This window comes from Macaca fascicularis, chromosome 14 (assembly GCF_037993035.2).
Source record: "Macaca fascicularis isolate 582-1 chromosome 14, T2T-MFA8v1.1".
NCBI lineage: Eukaryota > Metazoa > Chordata > Mammalia > Primates > Cercopithecidae > Macaca > Macaca fascicularis.
In genome coordinates this window covers 55000023-55018161 of record NC_088388.1, presented here as the reverse complement: position 1 = coordinate 55018161, position 18139 = coordinate 55000023, and the positions used below count along the sequence as shown (strand labels likewise).

Sequence of the window (18139 nt, the reverse complement as noted above, 5' to 3'; positions counted from 1 at the left end):
GGGGAACCTGGGGGGTGAAGCCCTACTGAGGCTTAAGAATGGGCAAAATTGGACAACTTTCAATTTTGCAGTATATAAAGGAAAAAAATTGGGGGCAGTCAAGATGTGCAATCTTATTTTGAAGTCACCATGAAGTGAATGAAAATTAGTCACTGCATGCTGATACTAAAGACCTTGGCCATCGTGCAAGGTACATCCCAATTATATCCAAATACTGCCATTCCACAGTATGGCAGGTTATAAAGTGCACTGTTAGGTGTCTTTAGAACAAGGTAGCAGCAGTATTATACATTCTCTACAGGTTATTTTGAGTAGCTCTTGACACATATGTGGTGGTAAGATTAAAGCATGATTCTGTAAGCAATAACGAACCACTACGCACTGGGTTTAGTTTTTTATTGAGACGGAGTTTCGCTCTTGTTGCTTAGCTGGAGTGCAATGGTGCCATCTTGACTCACCGCAACCTCCGCCTACCAGGTTCAAGTGATTCTCCTGCCTCAGCCTCCCAAGTCACTGGGATTACAGGCATGCACCGCCACGCCCGGCTAATTTTGTATTTTTCTGGAAGAGTACAGGGTTTCTCCATGTTGGCCAGCCTGGTCTTGAACTCCAACCTCAGGTCATCCACCCACCTTGGCCTCCCAAACTGCTGGGATTATAGGCGCAAGCCACTGCACCCGGCCCAAGTCTAACACTTCCTTTAGTCTGATACCCTGGCTGAATTGGGGAAATTCCGGCAATAAGAGGAATTGAATAGCTGATCCATCTGTCTAACCACTTGCGCCTTTTGCTAGGTTAAAAATTAGTTTCCTCCCCTTGGTGGGGAAGGTTGGGCAGATAAACAACTTACAGCTCTTTTAAAATCTCAAGTAGGTTCATACAAATCTCTGCTTAGCCTTAATTTTGCTGTACTCAAAGTACTCACCAAAAGCTTATGACTTTAACAAGGTACCATAACGCAAGGTTTAGCTTCCCTGGCCCAAGTAAGACAGAAAAACATTGATTGGCTCTGCCCACCACCCGTAGGAGCAGGTGCAGGCAGCCTCTTCTGACTTCAAGTTTCTGATGGGTTCAGCAGTGATTATCTGCCTTGAGGGTCTCCCCCATCACCAATAGGTTGTTCTTCGGTGTTGACATCAACCAGAACTCCAGTGGCACACTTCAAGAGTCCTCATCCATGCCAATGTTAGAAGTAACCCTAGGATTGTCAGAATGTTCCAGGGCTGGAGGGAAATCCTTTATATGTGCTTTTGGAAAACATGCAGAGGTTTAAGTTGAATCAAAAGTCAATTTTACTGGGACAATGGAATTTTTCCAGGGGAAGCAGGGATCTTCCTGGACATTCAGGGGCAGCTACTGGGAATGATGCTTACAGGACAGCTAAGCTTATCCAGACATCATCATGTATTTCAGTCTGACAAAAGATAAATGTCAACAAATTGTAGTTGCTATGTGTAGCAATGTTCCTCCACATTCATGAGACTTGTAATCTTTGATTATAAAAATCATTTATATTGGTTTTAGTAACTCAAAGCAAAAATAACCACCTTAATTAAATCTTGGGTCTCATCATGAAGAGTCTAAAAATTCCTTCTGGAACTCAGGCTTGTACAGCAGAAAACCAAACATTTGAAAGCCTGTAAGTCAAACTAAGGTGGGTCTCCTATACCTCAACAACAAAGCTGACTATTCTCCCACAGATTGTCGATGCCATTTACAGCCAGCCACACATCACTACATCAAGTATCACAATGTTTATTGATAGATACAAGTATATAAAATCAGGGCATGAACATGACTTGATAAATTAAGTAGACTTAATTTCAATACTATAATAGGAGGGACCAATTCAAATTCTCACCATTTGTTTCACACCCACAAAAACCACTTCAAGGGCATTAACGATCTCTCAAAACTGATCAGTTTTGTGCAAGTAAACCATGTTTCTTTTAAAAAGACTTGTGCACTTGCCCAGGCTCAAGGATATTAAAATCTAGCACATAAAGCCCATTACTAGAGGTAGAAATACAGGCAATATACTATTACGGCAACAACCATCAATTACAGTTAAGAATTTTTCTGTAACAACCAAATGGATAATCAAATATTGCAACAACTCAAGTATTACTGAGCAAAGTGCATTTCTACAGTATTCAGTGTTGCTATTCAGTTTTCTAACTTAAAACAGCCTATGATAACTGGCAGCAAAGAAGGTCCTTGCAATAGACTGCCTCTGCTTGAGAACTTATGATGTAATTATTGCATGCTGCTAATATACTATCTAAACATTAAAGATACTCCTAAAATATTTGATGGTAGACTATGATTAAGACATTACACTACAAAAAAACCTTATGCAGAAGAAAATCCTAACTGACGTGCTTCTGCTTTAAATATTGTGAAAACATTACAGCGGAATGAATTTTCGCAGTGGTTAGGTCAAATGCAGTTACATCATAGCAACAGTATGTTTTGCACAATTTAAGGCTTTGGCTGGTTCTTTAGTCAGCTTCTTCCTCTGATTCTTCTTCTTCAGCAGTTTCTAGCCAGGTTAGCCACTGATTCACCTATAAATTAAGATTTGTAACTTAAAATAGTTCACAATATAAATGGAAATCCATCCAGAAAGTTTTAGGTGGTACTACAGTTTTAGAATATGAAACAAGGACATCCTTACAACAATTTGTATATTAAGTTATGCAAACAGTGGTGTATTATCCAGATTTGGGACAACACAGAGCTAGATATAATCCTGCACGGATGAGCCTCATGAATCTAGTTTATAATCAGCAATAAAAAGGTAGCAAGATGCACTGTAGGACCAATGTTTCTCAAAGCCTGGGCCCCCTGGAAAACTAGTAGCATGAGAATCACCTGGATTTTGTACATAGACCTACTAAACCAGAATCTCTGGGATTAGGCCTGGAACCTACTTTTAAACTGCTCTTCAGGTGATTAATGCATTCGCTGTGATTTGAGAATGCCCTGATGTTCCTCCCCTAGGGCTACCATTTCATTCAATAAGACACAATTAAATTGTGAGAAATCAAAAGCATCTCTTTTTAAAAAAATAAATATATATTTAAACTGTTTTTTTTTTTTTTGAGACACAGTCTTATTCTGTTGCCCAGGCTAGAGTGCAGTGTTATGATCTCAGCTCACTGCAACCTCTGCCTCCTGGGCTCAAGACATCCTCCCGAGTAGCTGGGACCAGGACCACAGGAACATGTCACCACGTCTGGCTAATTTTTTATATTTTTTAAAGACAGGGTTTCACTCTGCTGCCCAGGCTGGTCTTGAACTCCTGAGTTCAAGTGATCCTCCCACCTCGGTCTCTTAAAAGTGCTAGGATTACAGGCATGAGCCACGTGCCCAGCCACAATTTCCTCTTTATTGACGTTTTTTAAAAATCTTAAATCGAAACTTGTACAGTCACTCCCATCTATATCAGGAGCTATACTCCTTGAAAAATTTGTTAGCTACCTCTAACATCTTATACACCACTAGAACTGATTCACTGTGTAGCTTTACTTAATCATAGCTTTAAACAGTGCAGAATGAAATGTATGGGTGAAGAAAAACTACTAACTAGGACTATCTTCCCTGTATTTCAGTTGAAAAAGGCTCTTAACTTGAAGTTAATACCAAGCAAAATGAAATAAGCAGACCAAATTTTTAACAAAAGACTTACCTGGAACAAAGCCTTGCCTTTTCCTGGAAACTCTTGGGTTATATCTTCTTTCCAAGCCAAGAAAGCTTCTTCTTCAATAATCTCCATATCATAGAAGTGCACAAAAAAGCGAAGTAACATGCCTTTAAAAAAAATTAAAAAGTAGTAGTAAGCCCATTATTTAGTGTGCTGTTTAAGACTTGCCCCACACTACTCCTCTGATACAAGTCCCCTCACCTTTTGGGAAGTTGCTGTTATAGCAGTGCACCTGAAGAGCATACAGGGCGCTGACTTGTAGATCAACGTGATCATGAAGAAATTTCTGCATTACTGGCTTGAAAGAAAGAAGTAGTTGTTTTTCCTGCTCTAACTGTTCTTTGGAAGGAGCAGAGGATGAATCTGTTTCATCGCTGGGGGGGTTTACTTCACTAGAAATGTACTGTAAGAAGCTGGACAGAAAGAGGTCTTGTTAGAACCAAACAGCGAGTTTTCTTGCTTAGTCTCCTGCCTTGTAGACATTCTTTTCTAGTACATGAAACATTACTACATATAGAAAACCATCTTACCTAGTCATTAAGATGTTCACAAATCCTTTATCTACATGAAGTTTGGGAGAGATGTTATCTTTAATCCATTTATATATGGTTTGAGGGGATGGATCCAACTTTATTTGCTTCAACAGTTCCTTCTCCAGTTTGAGGAGTGGGAATAAGAAACTCAGTCCCTTTCCTTCCAAAATCTCCAACATGCGGTCCTTATTCTGATCAATTTCTGAAGAGACAAAACCACTTGCATCATCTAAAAGTTCATTTTACCAAGTTGTCCTGTCCAGAGAACAGAACTTCACAAATGATGTCCCCAAGTATACAAGATCCATGTAGCAGAATAGAGAACCAACCCAGCAAATGAAAAAACTCAATATACGGATCAAATGAAAGTAGTTTAATCATACATCTTTTTATTGGTAAGATCTGCAGTATGTTTATCATTATCTGAGCAGGACAATCAGACCATCTGACCTACATAAATCCATTCGAGGTACTAAAAATCTCTAGATATACTATTAAAAAAACAAAACAAGTCAGCATTCTCTTACCTGGGAGCATTTTCTGCATATTGACCTTGCTTTGTTGAAAAAGTTCTGTTAACCATTCTCGATCTTGTAATTTAGCTAATTGCTGAAGACAAAGTAGGAAGAGAGGAAAATGGGTGCCACTTTCTAGTGGTTGAGCTAGTTCTGAAATGCTCACCAGCTCTGAAATGATGGCACGAGCTGCAAACTGTGCTAAATATGATTTCACCAAGGGGATGTCAACCTCCAGTTTGGGACACTGGTCCAATACATTCAGGAAAGCCTTAGAAGAAATATACAACAGTTTATCAGTTCTCGAATTTGAGTGCTAAGAGTTCTTACCACACAATCAGTAAAGTGTCCTACCTGCATGAAGTTGTCACTTGTGGCTATCCCTTCCTGTTTGAGTAAACTGATCAAAGAACTTGCTTTTTCTTTATCTTCATCGCTTCTATCTAGTGACAGGATGATTACTTTGCTTAACATCTCAGGAAGAAAGTGTTTAGGAGCCCTCATTTCTCTTACACCATTGACAGCCTCATTTGCATTTCCACTATTTAGATATTCAGTCACAACAGTTTCCTGTGAAGAACACAAGTATCTTTAATGTTTTCTCTATCTCAAATATAGGCTGATTACACTAAAATGGGATATTTGAAACTTACAGTTAGTTTAAGTAGTTCTTCCTTTGATGGCGGTGGCTTTTTGCTGGTCTTGGCAGGCTTTTCCTGGATAAGTGGTGGATTAGTTTTGAGACCAAGCTGAGGTGTCTAAAAAACAAGCAATGACAAGACATTTTTTAAAAGAAGGAATATGAAGTTAGGGGGAAGAACATACTAAATTTAGAAAAAAAAAGTCTTCAGTCATCTTTAGAAAATAATGGAACAACAGAAAATGCTATCACACTATGGTCTGTACCTGTCCCAGAGGTGGTGTTTGAGTGCGTGGTGGTTGTGCACTAGGAGGAATCATAGTTATCTGGGGCTGAAGCTTTGGCACTTGGTTTTTATTCATTAGGAAAGACTGAGCAGGCCTCAGGCTAATCTGGAATTGAAAATAAATCAAAATATAACTAAATTAACAACATGCAGTTGGTGAACATATTAAATACAATATCTAAAATCCTATACAAACATGACAGAATCTAGGGAAACATTAAGCTTTTTATAAAAATAAAGAAGGCACTCCACATTAACAGGTTTAATTTTTGACAAAAAATTTAAAGATCTGATGATGCATACAGTAGTAAGATACTACTATAAATCTTACATTTATGAGAATTCTCTTAGAATTAGCATGACTAAAATATTCAAATAAAAAACTGCAAATTTAGCCAGTTTAGAAAATGCCGTGTTTTATCCTTAAATCACCCTACTTACAAAGAAAGAAACCACAATATCTTGACAACCATTTTCCTTGCCCTAACTAATAGACTTTAGCAGACTTGCCCTCATATCTCATAATCTTCACTCACAGGATGCTGGACATTCAAAGAAAGAAAAATTAAGTACAGAAAAGAGAGAAAAATGTAAAGAACTCCAGCATTAAGTCCTCTTAATAACGCGTCTTTTTATAATCATCGGGCAATAAATTTCTGAATTGACAAACTATGGTATATAAGTAACATAGGCAAATGTACCTCATCTGCATTAAGCTGTCCTTTCTTAGAAAACCGAGGTGGCATATCCTTCGACTGTCCTTGCAGCTGGGATAAGAGTCCCTGACTCTGGTTATGGTAGAGCTGGCTTAGCCCCTATTTCAGAAAAGGAGAAGGTCAGTCTAGATAAAAAGGGGTCCACAAATTACGGTAATCAAGTACCAAAGGGATGAGCCAAGCCAAAAAGAAAGTTTAATTGAATCTGCCCAGAGAAAGTAAAAGATGAAACAGGGAAGAATAAAAATCTAACCTAACTGTCAAAGTGATGTCATTTTACTAATACTTTACTAATCTTAAGGATAAACATTTTAGTTTGAAATAAATGTTGCAGATATGGTTTAGAAAACATGCACACTCCTAAAATAGTTCCATGTTTTAACAGCAAATGAAATCACATATATTGCAGAATTTAACACTTATTGCCTAAACACTCAAATCTTACTTACCTGGCTTTTCATAAACTTGCCTCCCATCTCTCCAAACTGCGACTGTGTGGGAGGCATGATGTGTCCCCCATGGCCATTGAACAGTTGATTTGAACGATGACGTCCCATGGTGGGTGAAAATCTATCCTGGATAACTCCTGGACCAGTACCAATTCCGCTACCTTAAAATACATATACGGACAACTCTCAAAACTCCACTGACAAAGTTAAACTGATTTTTCAGCTTAATGAAACCACTGTTTTTTTTCAGAATTACCTGGCATTTGTCCAAACATATCAGCAAGTCCTCCAAGTGGGTCCCTATCTATTTTCATCCTGGGTGGCATGAACGGTCCCTCCAGAAAGAAGTCACTTCTCATCCCTTGAGCCATGGGAGCAGGAATAAACACCCCTAGATCCTTTAGAAATGAAGTGAATAAGCACTTTTTGTCTCTGGACCCTATTTTACTTAAAACTAAAATTCTTGCAACTGGGGGGAAACCTAGAATATTAAAACCGTAATTTATGCTATTTCTGTAAATAACTTCTTCCAAAAATGGGAGACAAGGCTCGGCATGGTCGCTCACATCTGTAATCCCAGCACTTTGGGAGGCCCAAGCCTTGGTTTGCATGAGGTCAGGAGTCCAAGACGAGCCTGGCCAACATGGTAGAACCATCTCTACTAAAAATACAAAAAATTAGTGGGTTGTGGTGGCGCAGGCCTATAGTCCCAGCTACTGGGGAGGCTGAGGCAGGAGATCGCTTGAACCTGGGAGGCAGAGGTTGCAGTGAATCGAGAATGTGCCACTGCACTCCAGCCTGGGTGACAGTGAAATTCCGTCTCAAAAAATAAAAAAATAAAAATGGAAGACAAGACACTAAAAACATTAAGCTCCGCCACTAAGATGAGACAGACCCCTCAAGTGTTCGGGGTGGGTGGGGAGGAATACCATACTACTCTACAAACACAAAGTCTATGTGACAAAACAAAAACCCAATCTTACTTTTACTGCATCTTGACGGATTTGATTGATCGTCTTTGGTCCATTGTCAAGAAAAGCCTTGCGAGGAACCCAATGGTGTTCTCGCAACTCTACGGTATCCTTTAATTGAAAAATATATTTCAATATTCCTAAACCAAAAACTCAGCTTATCAACACATTTAAAGAAACCAGTTTTACCTGCAGCAGGAAACGAATCCTCGCTGGCAATTCCTTACTTAACATCAAGGAGCACATTCGGGCAAAGTACTGATCCATTAAGGACTGGTAAGAGAAGAATACACTCATTGGAAGAGCTAAAGCAAATGTGTTCAATTTACAGTTTTAAGACTTCTAGATTACAACCCAGTTAATGGCTAAATATGGCAATCCCCTATGATGTCACAAAAATAAATAGCTTGATTTAAAGACAAACTACTTGTACTGCTTCCATCAGCTACACACATACCTTGGCTCGTTCATGGTCTAATCTAGGTCCCACTGTCCTCATTATCTGACAGAGGCACTCCAAATCCTCTCCCATATCTTTGAGTTGGACTCTCTTCTTCTTTTCCAAAAGCTGCAAGAATAAAATGCCGTGGTGACAAAATTTTACAGTTACTCTGGTTTAGGCGTAGTACTTTCCCTTTACGTTTGCACTGACTCATTCACAGTTCCTACAGAATCTAGTATAGTGCTTTCTACCAATCTGATTAGTTCTAACCCTACTTTGTCAAACACCACATATTTCAAATTATTATTCTATGTTTGGTAAATTTTGTTGCCCATTTGTATTTAACTAGTCAACCTCCCTCTCAGATGAATAATTGACTCATTTCCCCTAAATAATGATTGACTACATTCACCTAAGCCTAACTTCCCCGTCACACTTACTGTTTTGATGCACTTATGAAGGATAGATTCGTGAATAAGATCAAGCTTGCCAAGCTCTCCAATGAATTTGATGTTTCCCAACATCTTGATCTTAGCAATGGCTCTCTGTTCCTCCTCCTCGGGGAGGAGGGGATTTTCACGCTTATCATAGACTGAAAAAAATAACAATGAAGTAAGACAACATTCAGAATTAAGCTGAAAATATACAGTACTACTTAGTATCAACTGTAAGTCTTACCATCAACATTTCTAGTTCGGTTTTCAAATTCATCTTGTAATTTGGAAATTAGGAGGCGTCTGAATGTCTAGGAAAAAAGACATTTGTCATGCCTTAAGGAAATTTTTCAAGTCAACTTTAAAACAAGCAAACAAAAACTACCACTTACGGTGCTTTGCTTCTGTCCTGGTTGACCCTCTGCTGCTGGGCCATCAAAGTTTGGTGCATCTTCTGCCAATCGCAGACATAGCTGAGCATACAGTGAGCTATACTTTGGCTCTTCTAGGGCTTTGTCCACAATCTACAGAAAATGTCATTGCTTAAACTAAATATGAATACTACTTCCAAGAACCCTTCCTTTAGGAAAAATACAACCACCTAAATGTTAGCTATTACACTGTACCAAAAATGTCCAGTTATACCAGTTCTCATCTAGTCACATCCATCTCTCCAGGGAGCCAGAAAATGGCATGGATATCAAAACTTTCAAGTCTACATAAACTGTCATACAATGCATTTCCAAGACCAAAATATGGTGTTTTCCACCAAAGAGCTTGCTAAGCACCACCATTTATCTCTTCAAGCATAGTATGCACATTTACCTCTTTAATCTAATGCTACTGAAGTCAGTGGTTCTTTCTAATCACTATCAGTATTCAAAAATCACACCTCAGGGTTTTAAGTAGTAATCCAAGTGTAAAAAAACACAACTTGAGTTTGTTAAACAGTTCCCTCTCCCTTTTGAGTTAAGCCAATATTTAAAACTTACCAGCAGTATGACCCCTTTAAGGATGAGTTTAGACTCTACACCCACATTGAGGAGCTCAAGGCATAGCTTGTCAAACTTTTCAGGAGTAAGCTTATTTAGTATGCTGGAGAAAAAGGAATTACATTTTAAGTGTTAGCTAATACACAGAATTTGAATTGAAAAACTGCTTTTAAATTACACTGATTTTTCTTCCACTTGCTCCCTTTAATAATCAAGACATGTTTTCTTACTCATCTAAAACCAAAGGAATGCTGAAATAAACCTGTTATTTTAATTACAATGATTTGAATTAGATAGGGGGGTTCCCAGCTGTTTGACAAGAATCCTTTCTCACTTTCTCAAGGTTAGAGTGCAAAGATCTCATTATCAAGGCTAGACCATGAACTAAGACCATTATATTCCCTGCTTCACTGGCTTAAATAACATAGCACTTCCCTTAGCCAGCGCAAATGTTAGCACAACAGGATTATGGATTGCAATCCGATGGCTAAAAGCAACCGTAAGCCCAAAAAAACAACGTTCAAGATACATTTTTTCTTTTTTTTTTTTTTGAGACAGTCTTGTTCTGTCACCCAGGCTGGAGTGCAGTGGTGTGATCTTGGCTCACTGAAACCTCCATCTGTAGGGTGTTCAAGTGATTCTCCTGCCTCAGCCTTTTTAGTAGCTGGAAAAACAGGCGCCTGCCACTACACCCAGCTAATTTTTGTATTTTTAGTAGAGATGGAGTTTCAACATGTTGGCCAGGCTGGTCTTGAACTCCTGACCTCAAGTGATCTGCCCACCTTGGCCTCCCAAAGTGCTGGGATTACAGGCATGAGCCACAGTGCCTGGCTAGTTCAAGGTACCCTTGCCTTCTTAGTAGTACAGCACACACACCAAACACAGTTAATCCATACTATTTCCCATCTTTTAGTAAAACAGACCTTCCAACTTACCCTCTTACTTTCCTGAAGATTGCATCATGTCGTTCTTTTTCGTTTGCGGAGTTGTTTGCTGCGGAGTTGTCATCTCGTCTAGTGCTTCGTGCAGGAATCCATTTCTGAGCGTTTTGCCCTGGGGTTTTCCCCAGGAACTCGCTAATAAAAATCAGCAGTAACACTTATTTTCACACAAATGTTAAACATCATAAATTCTCTCAAACAGAGAAAGTAATTTAGGCTTTCTCGACTTCCCCTCCCAAAAAGTCAACTCTGGAGATCAGTGGTTCTGTAAGGGTAGTGTGCCATCAGAATCACCTGAAGGGCCTGTTAAAACAGATTGCTGGGCCCACCCAGTTTCTGCTTTCACTGGTTTGGGGTGGGGCCTAAGAATTTGCATGTCTAGTAAATATTCCCAGTATCAACGCTGTGGATCCAGGAACCACATTTTGAAAACTAATTTTTTTTTTTTTTAAAAGAGATAGGGTCTTGCTGTGTTGCCCAGGCTGCTCTCAAACTCCTGGGCTCAAGCGATCCTCCCACTTTTGCCTCCCCAAGTTGTTGCTGGGATCACAGGTGTGAGCCACTATACCGGCTGCCAATGAACACTTTCTAATGTTTTACTGACCGTGTTGCATGTGTACCACTTTACTAATACCAATTAGTAGGAATAATAGCTACTAATTTTGGAAAAAAAATTAGTAAAAATAACCCAAAGAATAAGAAAAAAAGTAAGTTTGAGAGTCTCAACTCATTTAGATAATTTGGCTAAGGAATAATCAAGAGCTGATATTCTATATTTAGGATACCCAACAGAAACCATACCCCTTAAGATTAGGAGTCTTGATGGCTATTGCCTTAATTACACCATCACATGGGAAAGACTTTTAACTTAATTTGTTAAATAAAGCTCAGTTTTTTTTTTTCACATGTTTACCACACCTGTTGCCAGCAGTCTTGGGATAGTGCTGAGGTGCACCCCTACTTCCTCCTCCGCCCGAAGAAGCACTATTTAAAAGAAAAAAACTTTTTAGTTTACTGTATCCCAACTATGTCTCAATCAAAAAGAATAAACCATCTATTTTGTGTTTTGCTTTTCTTGTAGAGATGGGGGTCTCGCTATTTTGCCCAGACTGTAGCCAGGCCTGTATTTTAGTGTTCGTATGTTATGCTACAAATGAAGACTAAACTGGGACCCAAAGGAAAGGCAAATACTTGATTTTATTCTTCAGATGGCAGTTCTTAGAAGGCTGTCAATGAAAACTTAAGAACTTTTCAAATGAAAATTGCAGCCCATTAAGTCGGAATTATTTGCCATGGTATCTAAGTTTTGGGACTGGCCTTTTCAAAAGGATTCCCCAAAATCAATCTAGACATACCTGAAACGAGAAGCACCCCCTTCTGCAATCGCACTCTCCACTTTGGCGGCTTGACAACGAAGAATCTTCAAAAGAATAATATTAATAGATGGGGTGGGGAGGGGAGGGGATGGGAGAAATGAAATACCTGGAACGAGAAAGAGCACCAAAATGAGACACTTCTAACTAACATACAGATCTATAAGCCTTCATTCAATTATAACGTATTTCAGATCCTGGCACTGTCACTGCATTGCAGATCTGTAAGACTAACCTAGGATGTACTCAAAACACAAATAGACAATTACATTTTGTTTAGCCACCTGGAAATTCCCCGGTGTTCAAGGATGCAAAGAGACTTCGTAGAACACAAGAGTATTTCAAACGGCTCAGAACGAATCTTTTGAAAAACCCACATTCTACTGTCTTTAAAACTGAGCACTGAGATCAATAGAAAAATCTAACTATAGACACGAGCAACATCACGTGGAAAATGTCTGCCCTAGGAATTTTTACTGCCTCGACGAGGAGGCCAGCGACTGCATGAGGTCTCTCCGAAAGCTCTTCAGCAGTTTTCCCCTGTCCACCCTTTCGCCTCCTCCCCGTGGAGAGCTCGTGGAGAGACGCGCGAGAGGGGGCCGGGTGTACGGGGCTAGCACTCGCAAGCGGAAGACCTGGGCTACAACATGGCAGCAGGAACCTCCGCCCCGTTTTTCCCTTCCTGGGAACAAAAGAGCGGAGCATTCCTCCCACCCAGGCGCAAGTTAGGGAAGTACTTCCGACAACCTCCCCGCGAGGCCGCGGGTCGCTCGGCTGGGAGGAGCAGCTGAGGCCGCCCCCGCCGGCCCGGCGCCCAGCTCTTTGTTCTCCAGGCAGGAAGGCGGCCTCCTGCCCACCCGCCGCCTCCAAGCGGGCCCCCTCCTGCCCCATAAATCCCCCTGGGACTGACAACCGCCTCGCCACGGCCTCCTCGGCTGACAAAACAAGCAGAAATCATCACTCTCTCTTTTCCTCCCCCCAAAGGGCAGCCCCGCCGACTCCAGGCCCAACACACCTCCCCGCCGGGAGGCCGGGCTCCGGGACACCTGCGGTTCCCTGGTCCCGCGCCAACGGCCGGGCCCTCCCTGCCGGCCCGCGTGCCTCCCGCCTCGGCGCTCGCGGTCCGAGCCGCGCTCCCTCGCCGTCCCAGCACACCCGTGCCTCGGTCCGCCACGGCCTCGGCCCTGCAGGGGTCGGCCATCCGGCCATGACCGCACGGCGGTCTGGCCAACACTGACGTTTTCCTTCTACTCCGTCAGCAACAGGAAGAGATAACAAAGGCCAAGACTTTCCAGGTGTCTGAAGCGCAGAGGAAATGCTAAAAAAGGGTCGCCCCACCCGGCTCCGCCTGCGGCCGCCATTTTGTACCACTCGAGAAGAAGCGGCCAGGGACGGCGGCCATTTTAGAGCGCTCCACTCGGCGGCGGCGGCGGCGGCGGCTCCACTCACCTTCACCGAGAACTCAGCAGCTGCCACCGCAGCTGCCTCCTCAGGATCCGGTCGTCGGGGATAGGGAAGGGAGGGGAAAAGGGAACGGAAAACAAAAAAAAGGGGGAGGGAAGGGGAAGGAAGGAATCGGGGACGGCCTGAAACTCAGCTCAGAGGAGTCACTGCTGCAGCCGCCACCCGGTACCCACCGCCACCTCCATAGAGCTCCGACTCACTGCTGGCGCTGAGGCGTGTCTGAAGCCGAACTTATCACTCTTGGGGCAGCCGAACCCACCAGAGCCGCCCCGAATGGCTCCTTCGCCGCCCAATCAGCGGCCCGGTTGCCGTCTGCCACCAATCCGCGCAGGGCAACGGGGAGGAGCCACAGGGCTGAGCTCGGTTGCGGCGCAGCCCCGCCGCAGTGCGCAAAGCCATATTCGCGAAGTCTCTGAGGCTGAGGCAGTGGCGTAAGGGGCGCGGAGCGCTGCCGAGATGTGGGCTGCGTGCGTAAAGCCGGAGAGCCCTTTTGAGTCTGCGTTGGTGTGGCTGCTGCTTCTTGCTCCAGTCCCTTTGTTCGCTGAGTCGATATCCCATGCTCCAGTTGTATCATCCCCTTTTCTCCCGACCTCGTTTTCTCACCGGGAATATGGGAAGAAAACGCACCTTTACCTCCCCGGAGCCCTGTGCGTGGCGAGTGAGCATTGCTTTTCTTGGCGCCCCTTGGAGCTGTGCCTGCCCTCGCGTGCCTGGCCTCTCCAGGGGCCGGGCCCGTCGGGTTGAGGCCTGGCGCCCCCGGGCGCAGTGCCGGGACACTACCCAATTCCAGGTCCTCGGCTTCGGCAGCCTTAGGGAACCCAGAGAGTAGTGGGGAGCAGGCGAGACTTGCGCCCTGATGCGAAAGGAGAGCTTCATTCAGCTCCTTATTGGCCCACCCCCTGCAGAGTGAATGAGAAGGGGATGAAAGGAAGGGGTTGATTGTCTTTCTTTGTACCGCACACAAGAAGCAGCTTTTCCCATAGGAATGTCCCGCTGGCGGTCACCGAGGAAAACACCCTGTGTGTCAGACTTCCGCGGGTGTTTGGAGGATTTCAAATTGCTGGCTCCTGGGTGGTTTTGTTTTGTTTTTTTAAGTGCACGTTAAACATTGTCAGTTGTGTATTTTCATTTTATTTAGGGTCAACCATAATAAATAGGATTAGGCTTTTCAAAGCCGGCAAGTTGAACTTTGTATACTTCTCAGGTAATGTGTTGATGGGTACCTTATTCCATCGGTTGCGACACTGTGGCTACACTAAAATGGAGTCATACTTCCATAAACTTAAACAACAAAAATGTCCCCATCTCCATTTTAACATGTAGTACTTTCACAGTGTATAGTCAAAGGCAAGAATGTGTGTGTTTTAACATGAATGACTTTTAAAGAAAGTGTTCAGTAAGAGGCAGGATTTTCAAAGACCCAAACTTAACCTTTGATGTGTCAAAACAGCTCTTGGTATTAGAGCACCTGGTCCTTAATACAATTTTCAGGAAAATTGCAGTTTTTCCTGCGACATTTAAACGTGATAACAGAAGGCTGTGGTGTGGCTCTACAGGTTTCTAATACAATTCCAGCATCTGTAGATCTTTGCTATAGAATAAAGTCAGCATTCCCCACCTTACTGTTACTACACTTACTGCTATTAAATCAATTTTACTTGAACTTTAAAACTTGGAAGAGATATTCTAAAAATATATATATATATTTTGGGGTGGTGGTGGTGGTGTAAGTTTTGTTTTAAATACAAGAGGTTTCACTTTGTAATTTTTTGGACCCTTCTAGCTTCATGATAACACCAGAATAATGTTTCTTTATAATTTCTGTAGGGCTTTAAGGTTTGGAAAAATGCATTTAGTATATGTGATATTTGGACATAACTGGTTTACATTCCATATATCTGATAATGAACGAATACATTAGTTTACTAGGAAGAGTAGTAGTCAAAAACTATTGTCTAGACTTCAAAAAGAATATTCACCTAGCCCTAAAAGTCGGATGTTCTTATAATTAAGACACTTAAAATTCAGTAATTAAAAATTTAAAAAAGGTTTTACTTAATATTTTATTTAATCTTTGCTAATTGTGAACCCTTTTGGTATGGGCTTTGCAGATATGAGTTTATGTGAGAAATTGACCTGGAAGGGAGTAACCTAAGGTACAAAGAGTAAAAATACTGATAAAACAATCTTTCAATTACCTTTCTGTCACTTAAATAGAAAGATTTCAGATTGAAATCAAACCTGCAAAGCCCATTGCAGAAGGGTTCACAATTAGCAAAGATTAAATAAAACATTAAAACCTTTAGGAAAAAAATTTTTTTTTGAGACAGAGTCTCACTTTGTCACCCAGGCTGGAGTGTAGTGGCGTGATCTCTGCTCACTGCAGCCCCTACCTCCTGGGTTCAAGCATTTCTCGTGCCTCAGCCTCCTGAGTAGCAGGGATTACAAGCATGTGCCACCACACCCAGCTGATTTTTGTATTTCTAGTTGAGACTGGGTTTCACCATGTTGCCCAGACTGGTCTCGAACTCCTGACCTCAAGTGAGCCACCCACCTAGGCTTCTCCAAAGTGCTGGGATTACAGGTGTGAGCCACTGTGCCCAGGGTAAAAAATTTTTAATTATTGAATTTTAAGTGTCTTAATTATAAGAACATCCAGCTTTTAGGGCTAGGTGAATATTCTCTTTGAAGTCTAGACAATAGTTTTTTTCAAATTGAAATCTATTAAGTGAGGGAAATAAACATTGAAACTTTCTAAAGTTTCCATCACATCATGGATATATGAAAATTCAATAGCACTTTGGGAGGCCAAGGTGGAAGGATCCCTTGAGCCCAGGAGTTGGAGACCAATCAGGGCAACATAGGGAAACCCCCCTTCCCCCGTCTCTAAAATTTAAAAGTTAAAAAAAGATCCGGATGTGGTGACATGCATTTGTAGTATCAGCTACTTGGGAGGCTGACATGGGCAAATCCCTTAAGCCCAGAACTTTGAGGCTGCAATGAGCCGTGATCACGCCACTGCACTCCAGCCAGGGCAATAGAGTGAGACCCTGTCTCAAAAAAAAAAAAAAAATTGCTGGGCACGGTGGCTCATGCTTGAGCTCAGGAGTTTGAGACTAGCCTGTGCAATGTGGTGAAAACCCGTCTCTACAAAAAATACAAAAATTAGCCTGTGTCCCACATGCCTGTAGTACCAGCTACTTGGGAGGCTGAGGCAGTAGGATTGCTTGAGCCCTGGAGGTCGAGGCTGAAGTGAGCCATGATCATGCCACTGCACTCCAGCCTGGACAACAGAGCGAGATTCTATCTTAAAAAAAAAAAAAAAAAAAAAAAGGTTGGCCGGGCGCGGTGGCTCAAGCCTGTAATCCCAGCACTTTGGGAGGCCGAGACGGGCGGATCACGAGGTCAGGAGATCGAGACCATCCTGGCTAACACGGTGAAACCCCGTCTCTACTAAAAAATACAAAAAACTAGCCGGGCGAGGTGGCGGGCGTCTGTGTTCCCAGCTACTCGGGGAGGCTGAGGCAGAAGAATGGCGTAAACCCGGAAGGCGGAGCTTGCAGTGAGCTGAGATCCGGCCACTGCACTCCAGCCCGGGCCACAGAGCCAGACTCCTTCTCAAAAAAATAAATTAAAAAAAAAAAAAAAAAAAGGCATTGTCTGGAATTTAGCTTTTAGTTCATTGAAAATTGAATTTTAAATATACCCACTTCAATCTGCTAGTTTTCCACTTCCATTTTATCAGTTTTCTTTAAGTCCTAACTTGTTAACTCATATATTTTTGCCTTATTTTAACTAATCATGTCAAGTGCTGGTTACTATTCTAATACATACTATTTTGGAAGCATCTACCATCCTCTCTGTGCTTATGAATTCCCTAATCATATACTTTCAGCCCAGATCTCTCACTTTACATCCAGTTCTGAATTTCCAACAGGCTTTTGCTCAGAGATGCAAACTTGAAGCCATAGTTTGGGCCACAGTAGTTTTAAACACTTGAATTTGATATTCACACAAATTTTTACATACAAATCCAGATTTCCATCTTTTCATGAAAAATATTAAAATATGGCAACACTGGGCCTGAAAGTCTCATAGGGCAACGTTCAAGCATAACTAAGTAGAACTGCCTCCTCTCGATGTTTTGATTTCTCCAAGTTGCATCTGACTTGATTCACTCATTTATGTTCCCATCTGGCCTCTATAGCCATTTTGCTTTTTTGAGTTGTTTGTTCAAATTCAACAGATTCCATATGTAAACTGGTCATCTTCCTAAAAGGAAAAGTAGTCAAACCAGTTGAGATCAAATGTCTTCTCTATCACTTACTGTGTAACTTTGGACAAATAATTTAATTACTCTTCCTCAGTTTCTAAATCTGTAAAATGGGAATGATAGTAGTATTTATATGGTTGTTGTAAAGATTAAATGAGATAATGTATGTAAGGCACATAGGTTAGACCCTGACTTAGAATTTAATATTAGTTTCCATATTCTCAACAATATTAACCAGCTGTTTCACAACTACTTTAATTTTGTTAAGGATCCTATTGTTGTTCTATGCTAGAAACTTGACCATATTTTTTTTTGCTTTTGCTCAGATTTAATATTCAATCACTTACTGAATCCTGGTGCTACTTCTCTCTAAATGTTTCTTGCAGTCATCTTCCTCCCTTCAA

At 41.7% G+C, this 18139-nt stretch overlaps 1 protein-coding gene and 1 non-coding gene across 5 annotated transcripts; both read right to left on the bottom strand.

Moving 5' to 3' along the window:
- Positions 1–1739: 1739 nt before the first annotated feature.
- EIF4G2 (eukaryotic translation initiation factor 4 gamma 2) lies at positions 1740–13669 on the bottom strand. 4 transcript variants are annotated; one of them, XM_074014300.1, is made up of 23 exons: positions 13092–13236; positions 13014–13033; positions 11981–12107; positions 11544–11609; positions 10620–10760; positions 9685–9787; positions 9085–9216; positions 8937–9003; positions 8699–8850; positions 8274–8384; positions 8006–8089; positions 7829–7927; positions 7102–7243; positions 6846–7006; positions 6382–6495; positions 5661–5786; positions 5408–5512; positions 5109–5324; positions 4767–5025; positions 4237–4441; positions 3908–4119; positions 3692–3813; positions 1740–2567 (listed from the first exon to the last, which is right to left on the bottom strand). In XM_074014300.1, the coding sequence occupies exons 1-23, from the start codon at positions 13205–13207 to the stop codon at positions 2502–2504; spliced, it is 2946 nt and encodes a 981-aa protein (XP_073870401.1). In that variant the 5' UTR covers positions 13208–13236; the 3' UTR covers positions 1740–2501. The 4 variants fall into 4 exon arrangements, with proteins under 4 accessions (XP_073870401.1, XP_015290757.2, XP_073870400.1 ...); XM_015435271.3 differs by lacking the exons at positions 13014–13033; positions 13092–13236 and adding an exon at positions 13448–13669; XM_074014299.1 differs by lacking the exon at positions 6382–6495 and having other exon boundaries at positions 13014–13669.
- On the bottom strand, positions 6187–6329 carry LOC123568975 (small nucleolar RNA SNORD97). Its single transcript, XR_006692517.1, has one exon. It is a non-coding gene; the product is annotated as a small nucleolar RNA SNORD97 (small nucleolar RNA).
- Positions 13670–18139: the final 4470 nt, after the last annotated feature.

Coding starts and splice junctions, on each gene's coding strand:
- EIF4G2 (XM_074014300.1), bottom strand. CDS start 13,207: ATGGCCGGATGGCCGACCCCTGCAGGGCCGAGGCCGTGGCGGACCGAG. Junction 6,496..6,845: donor GCAAGTTTATGAAAAGCCAG/GTAAGTAAGATT, acceptor TTTCTGAAATAG/GGGCTAAGCCAGCTCTACCA. Junction 4,442..4,766: donor TATGCAGAAAATGCTCCCAG/GTAAGAGAATGC, acceptor TTGTCTCTTCAG/AAATTGATCAGAATAAGGAC.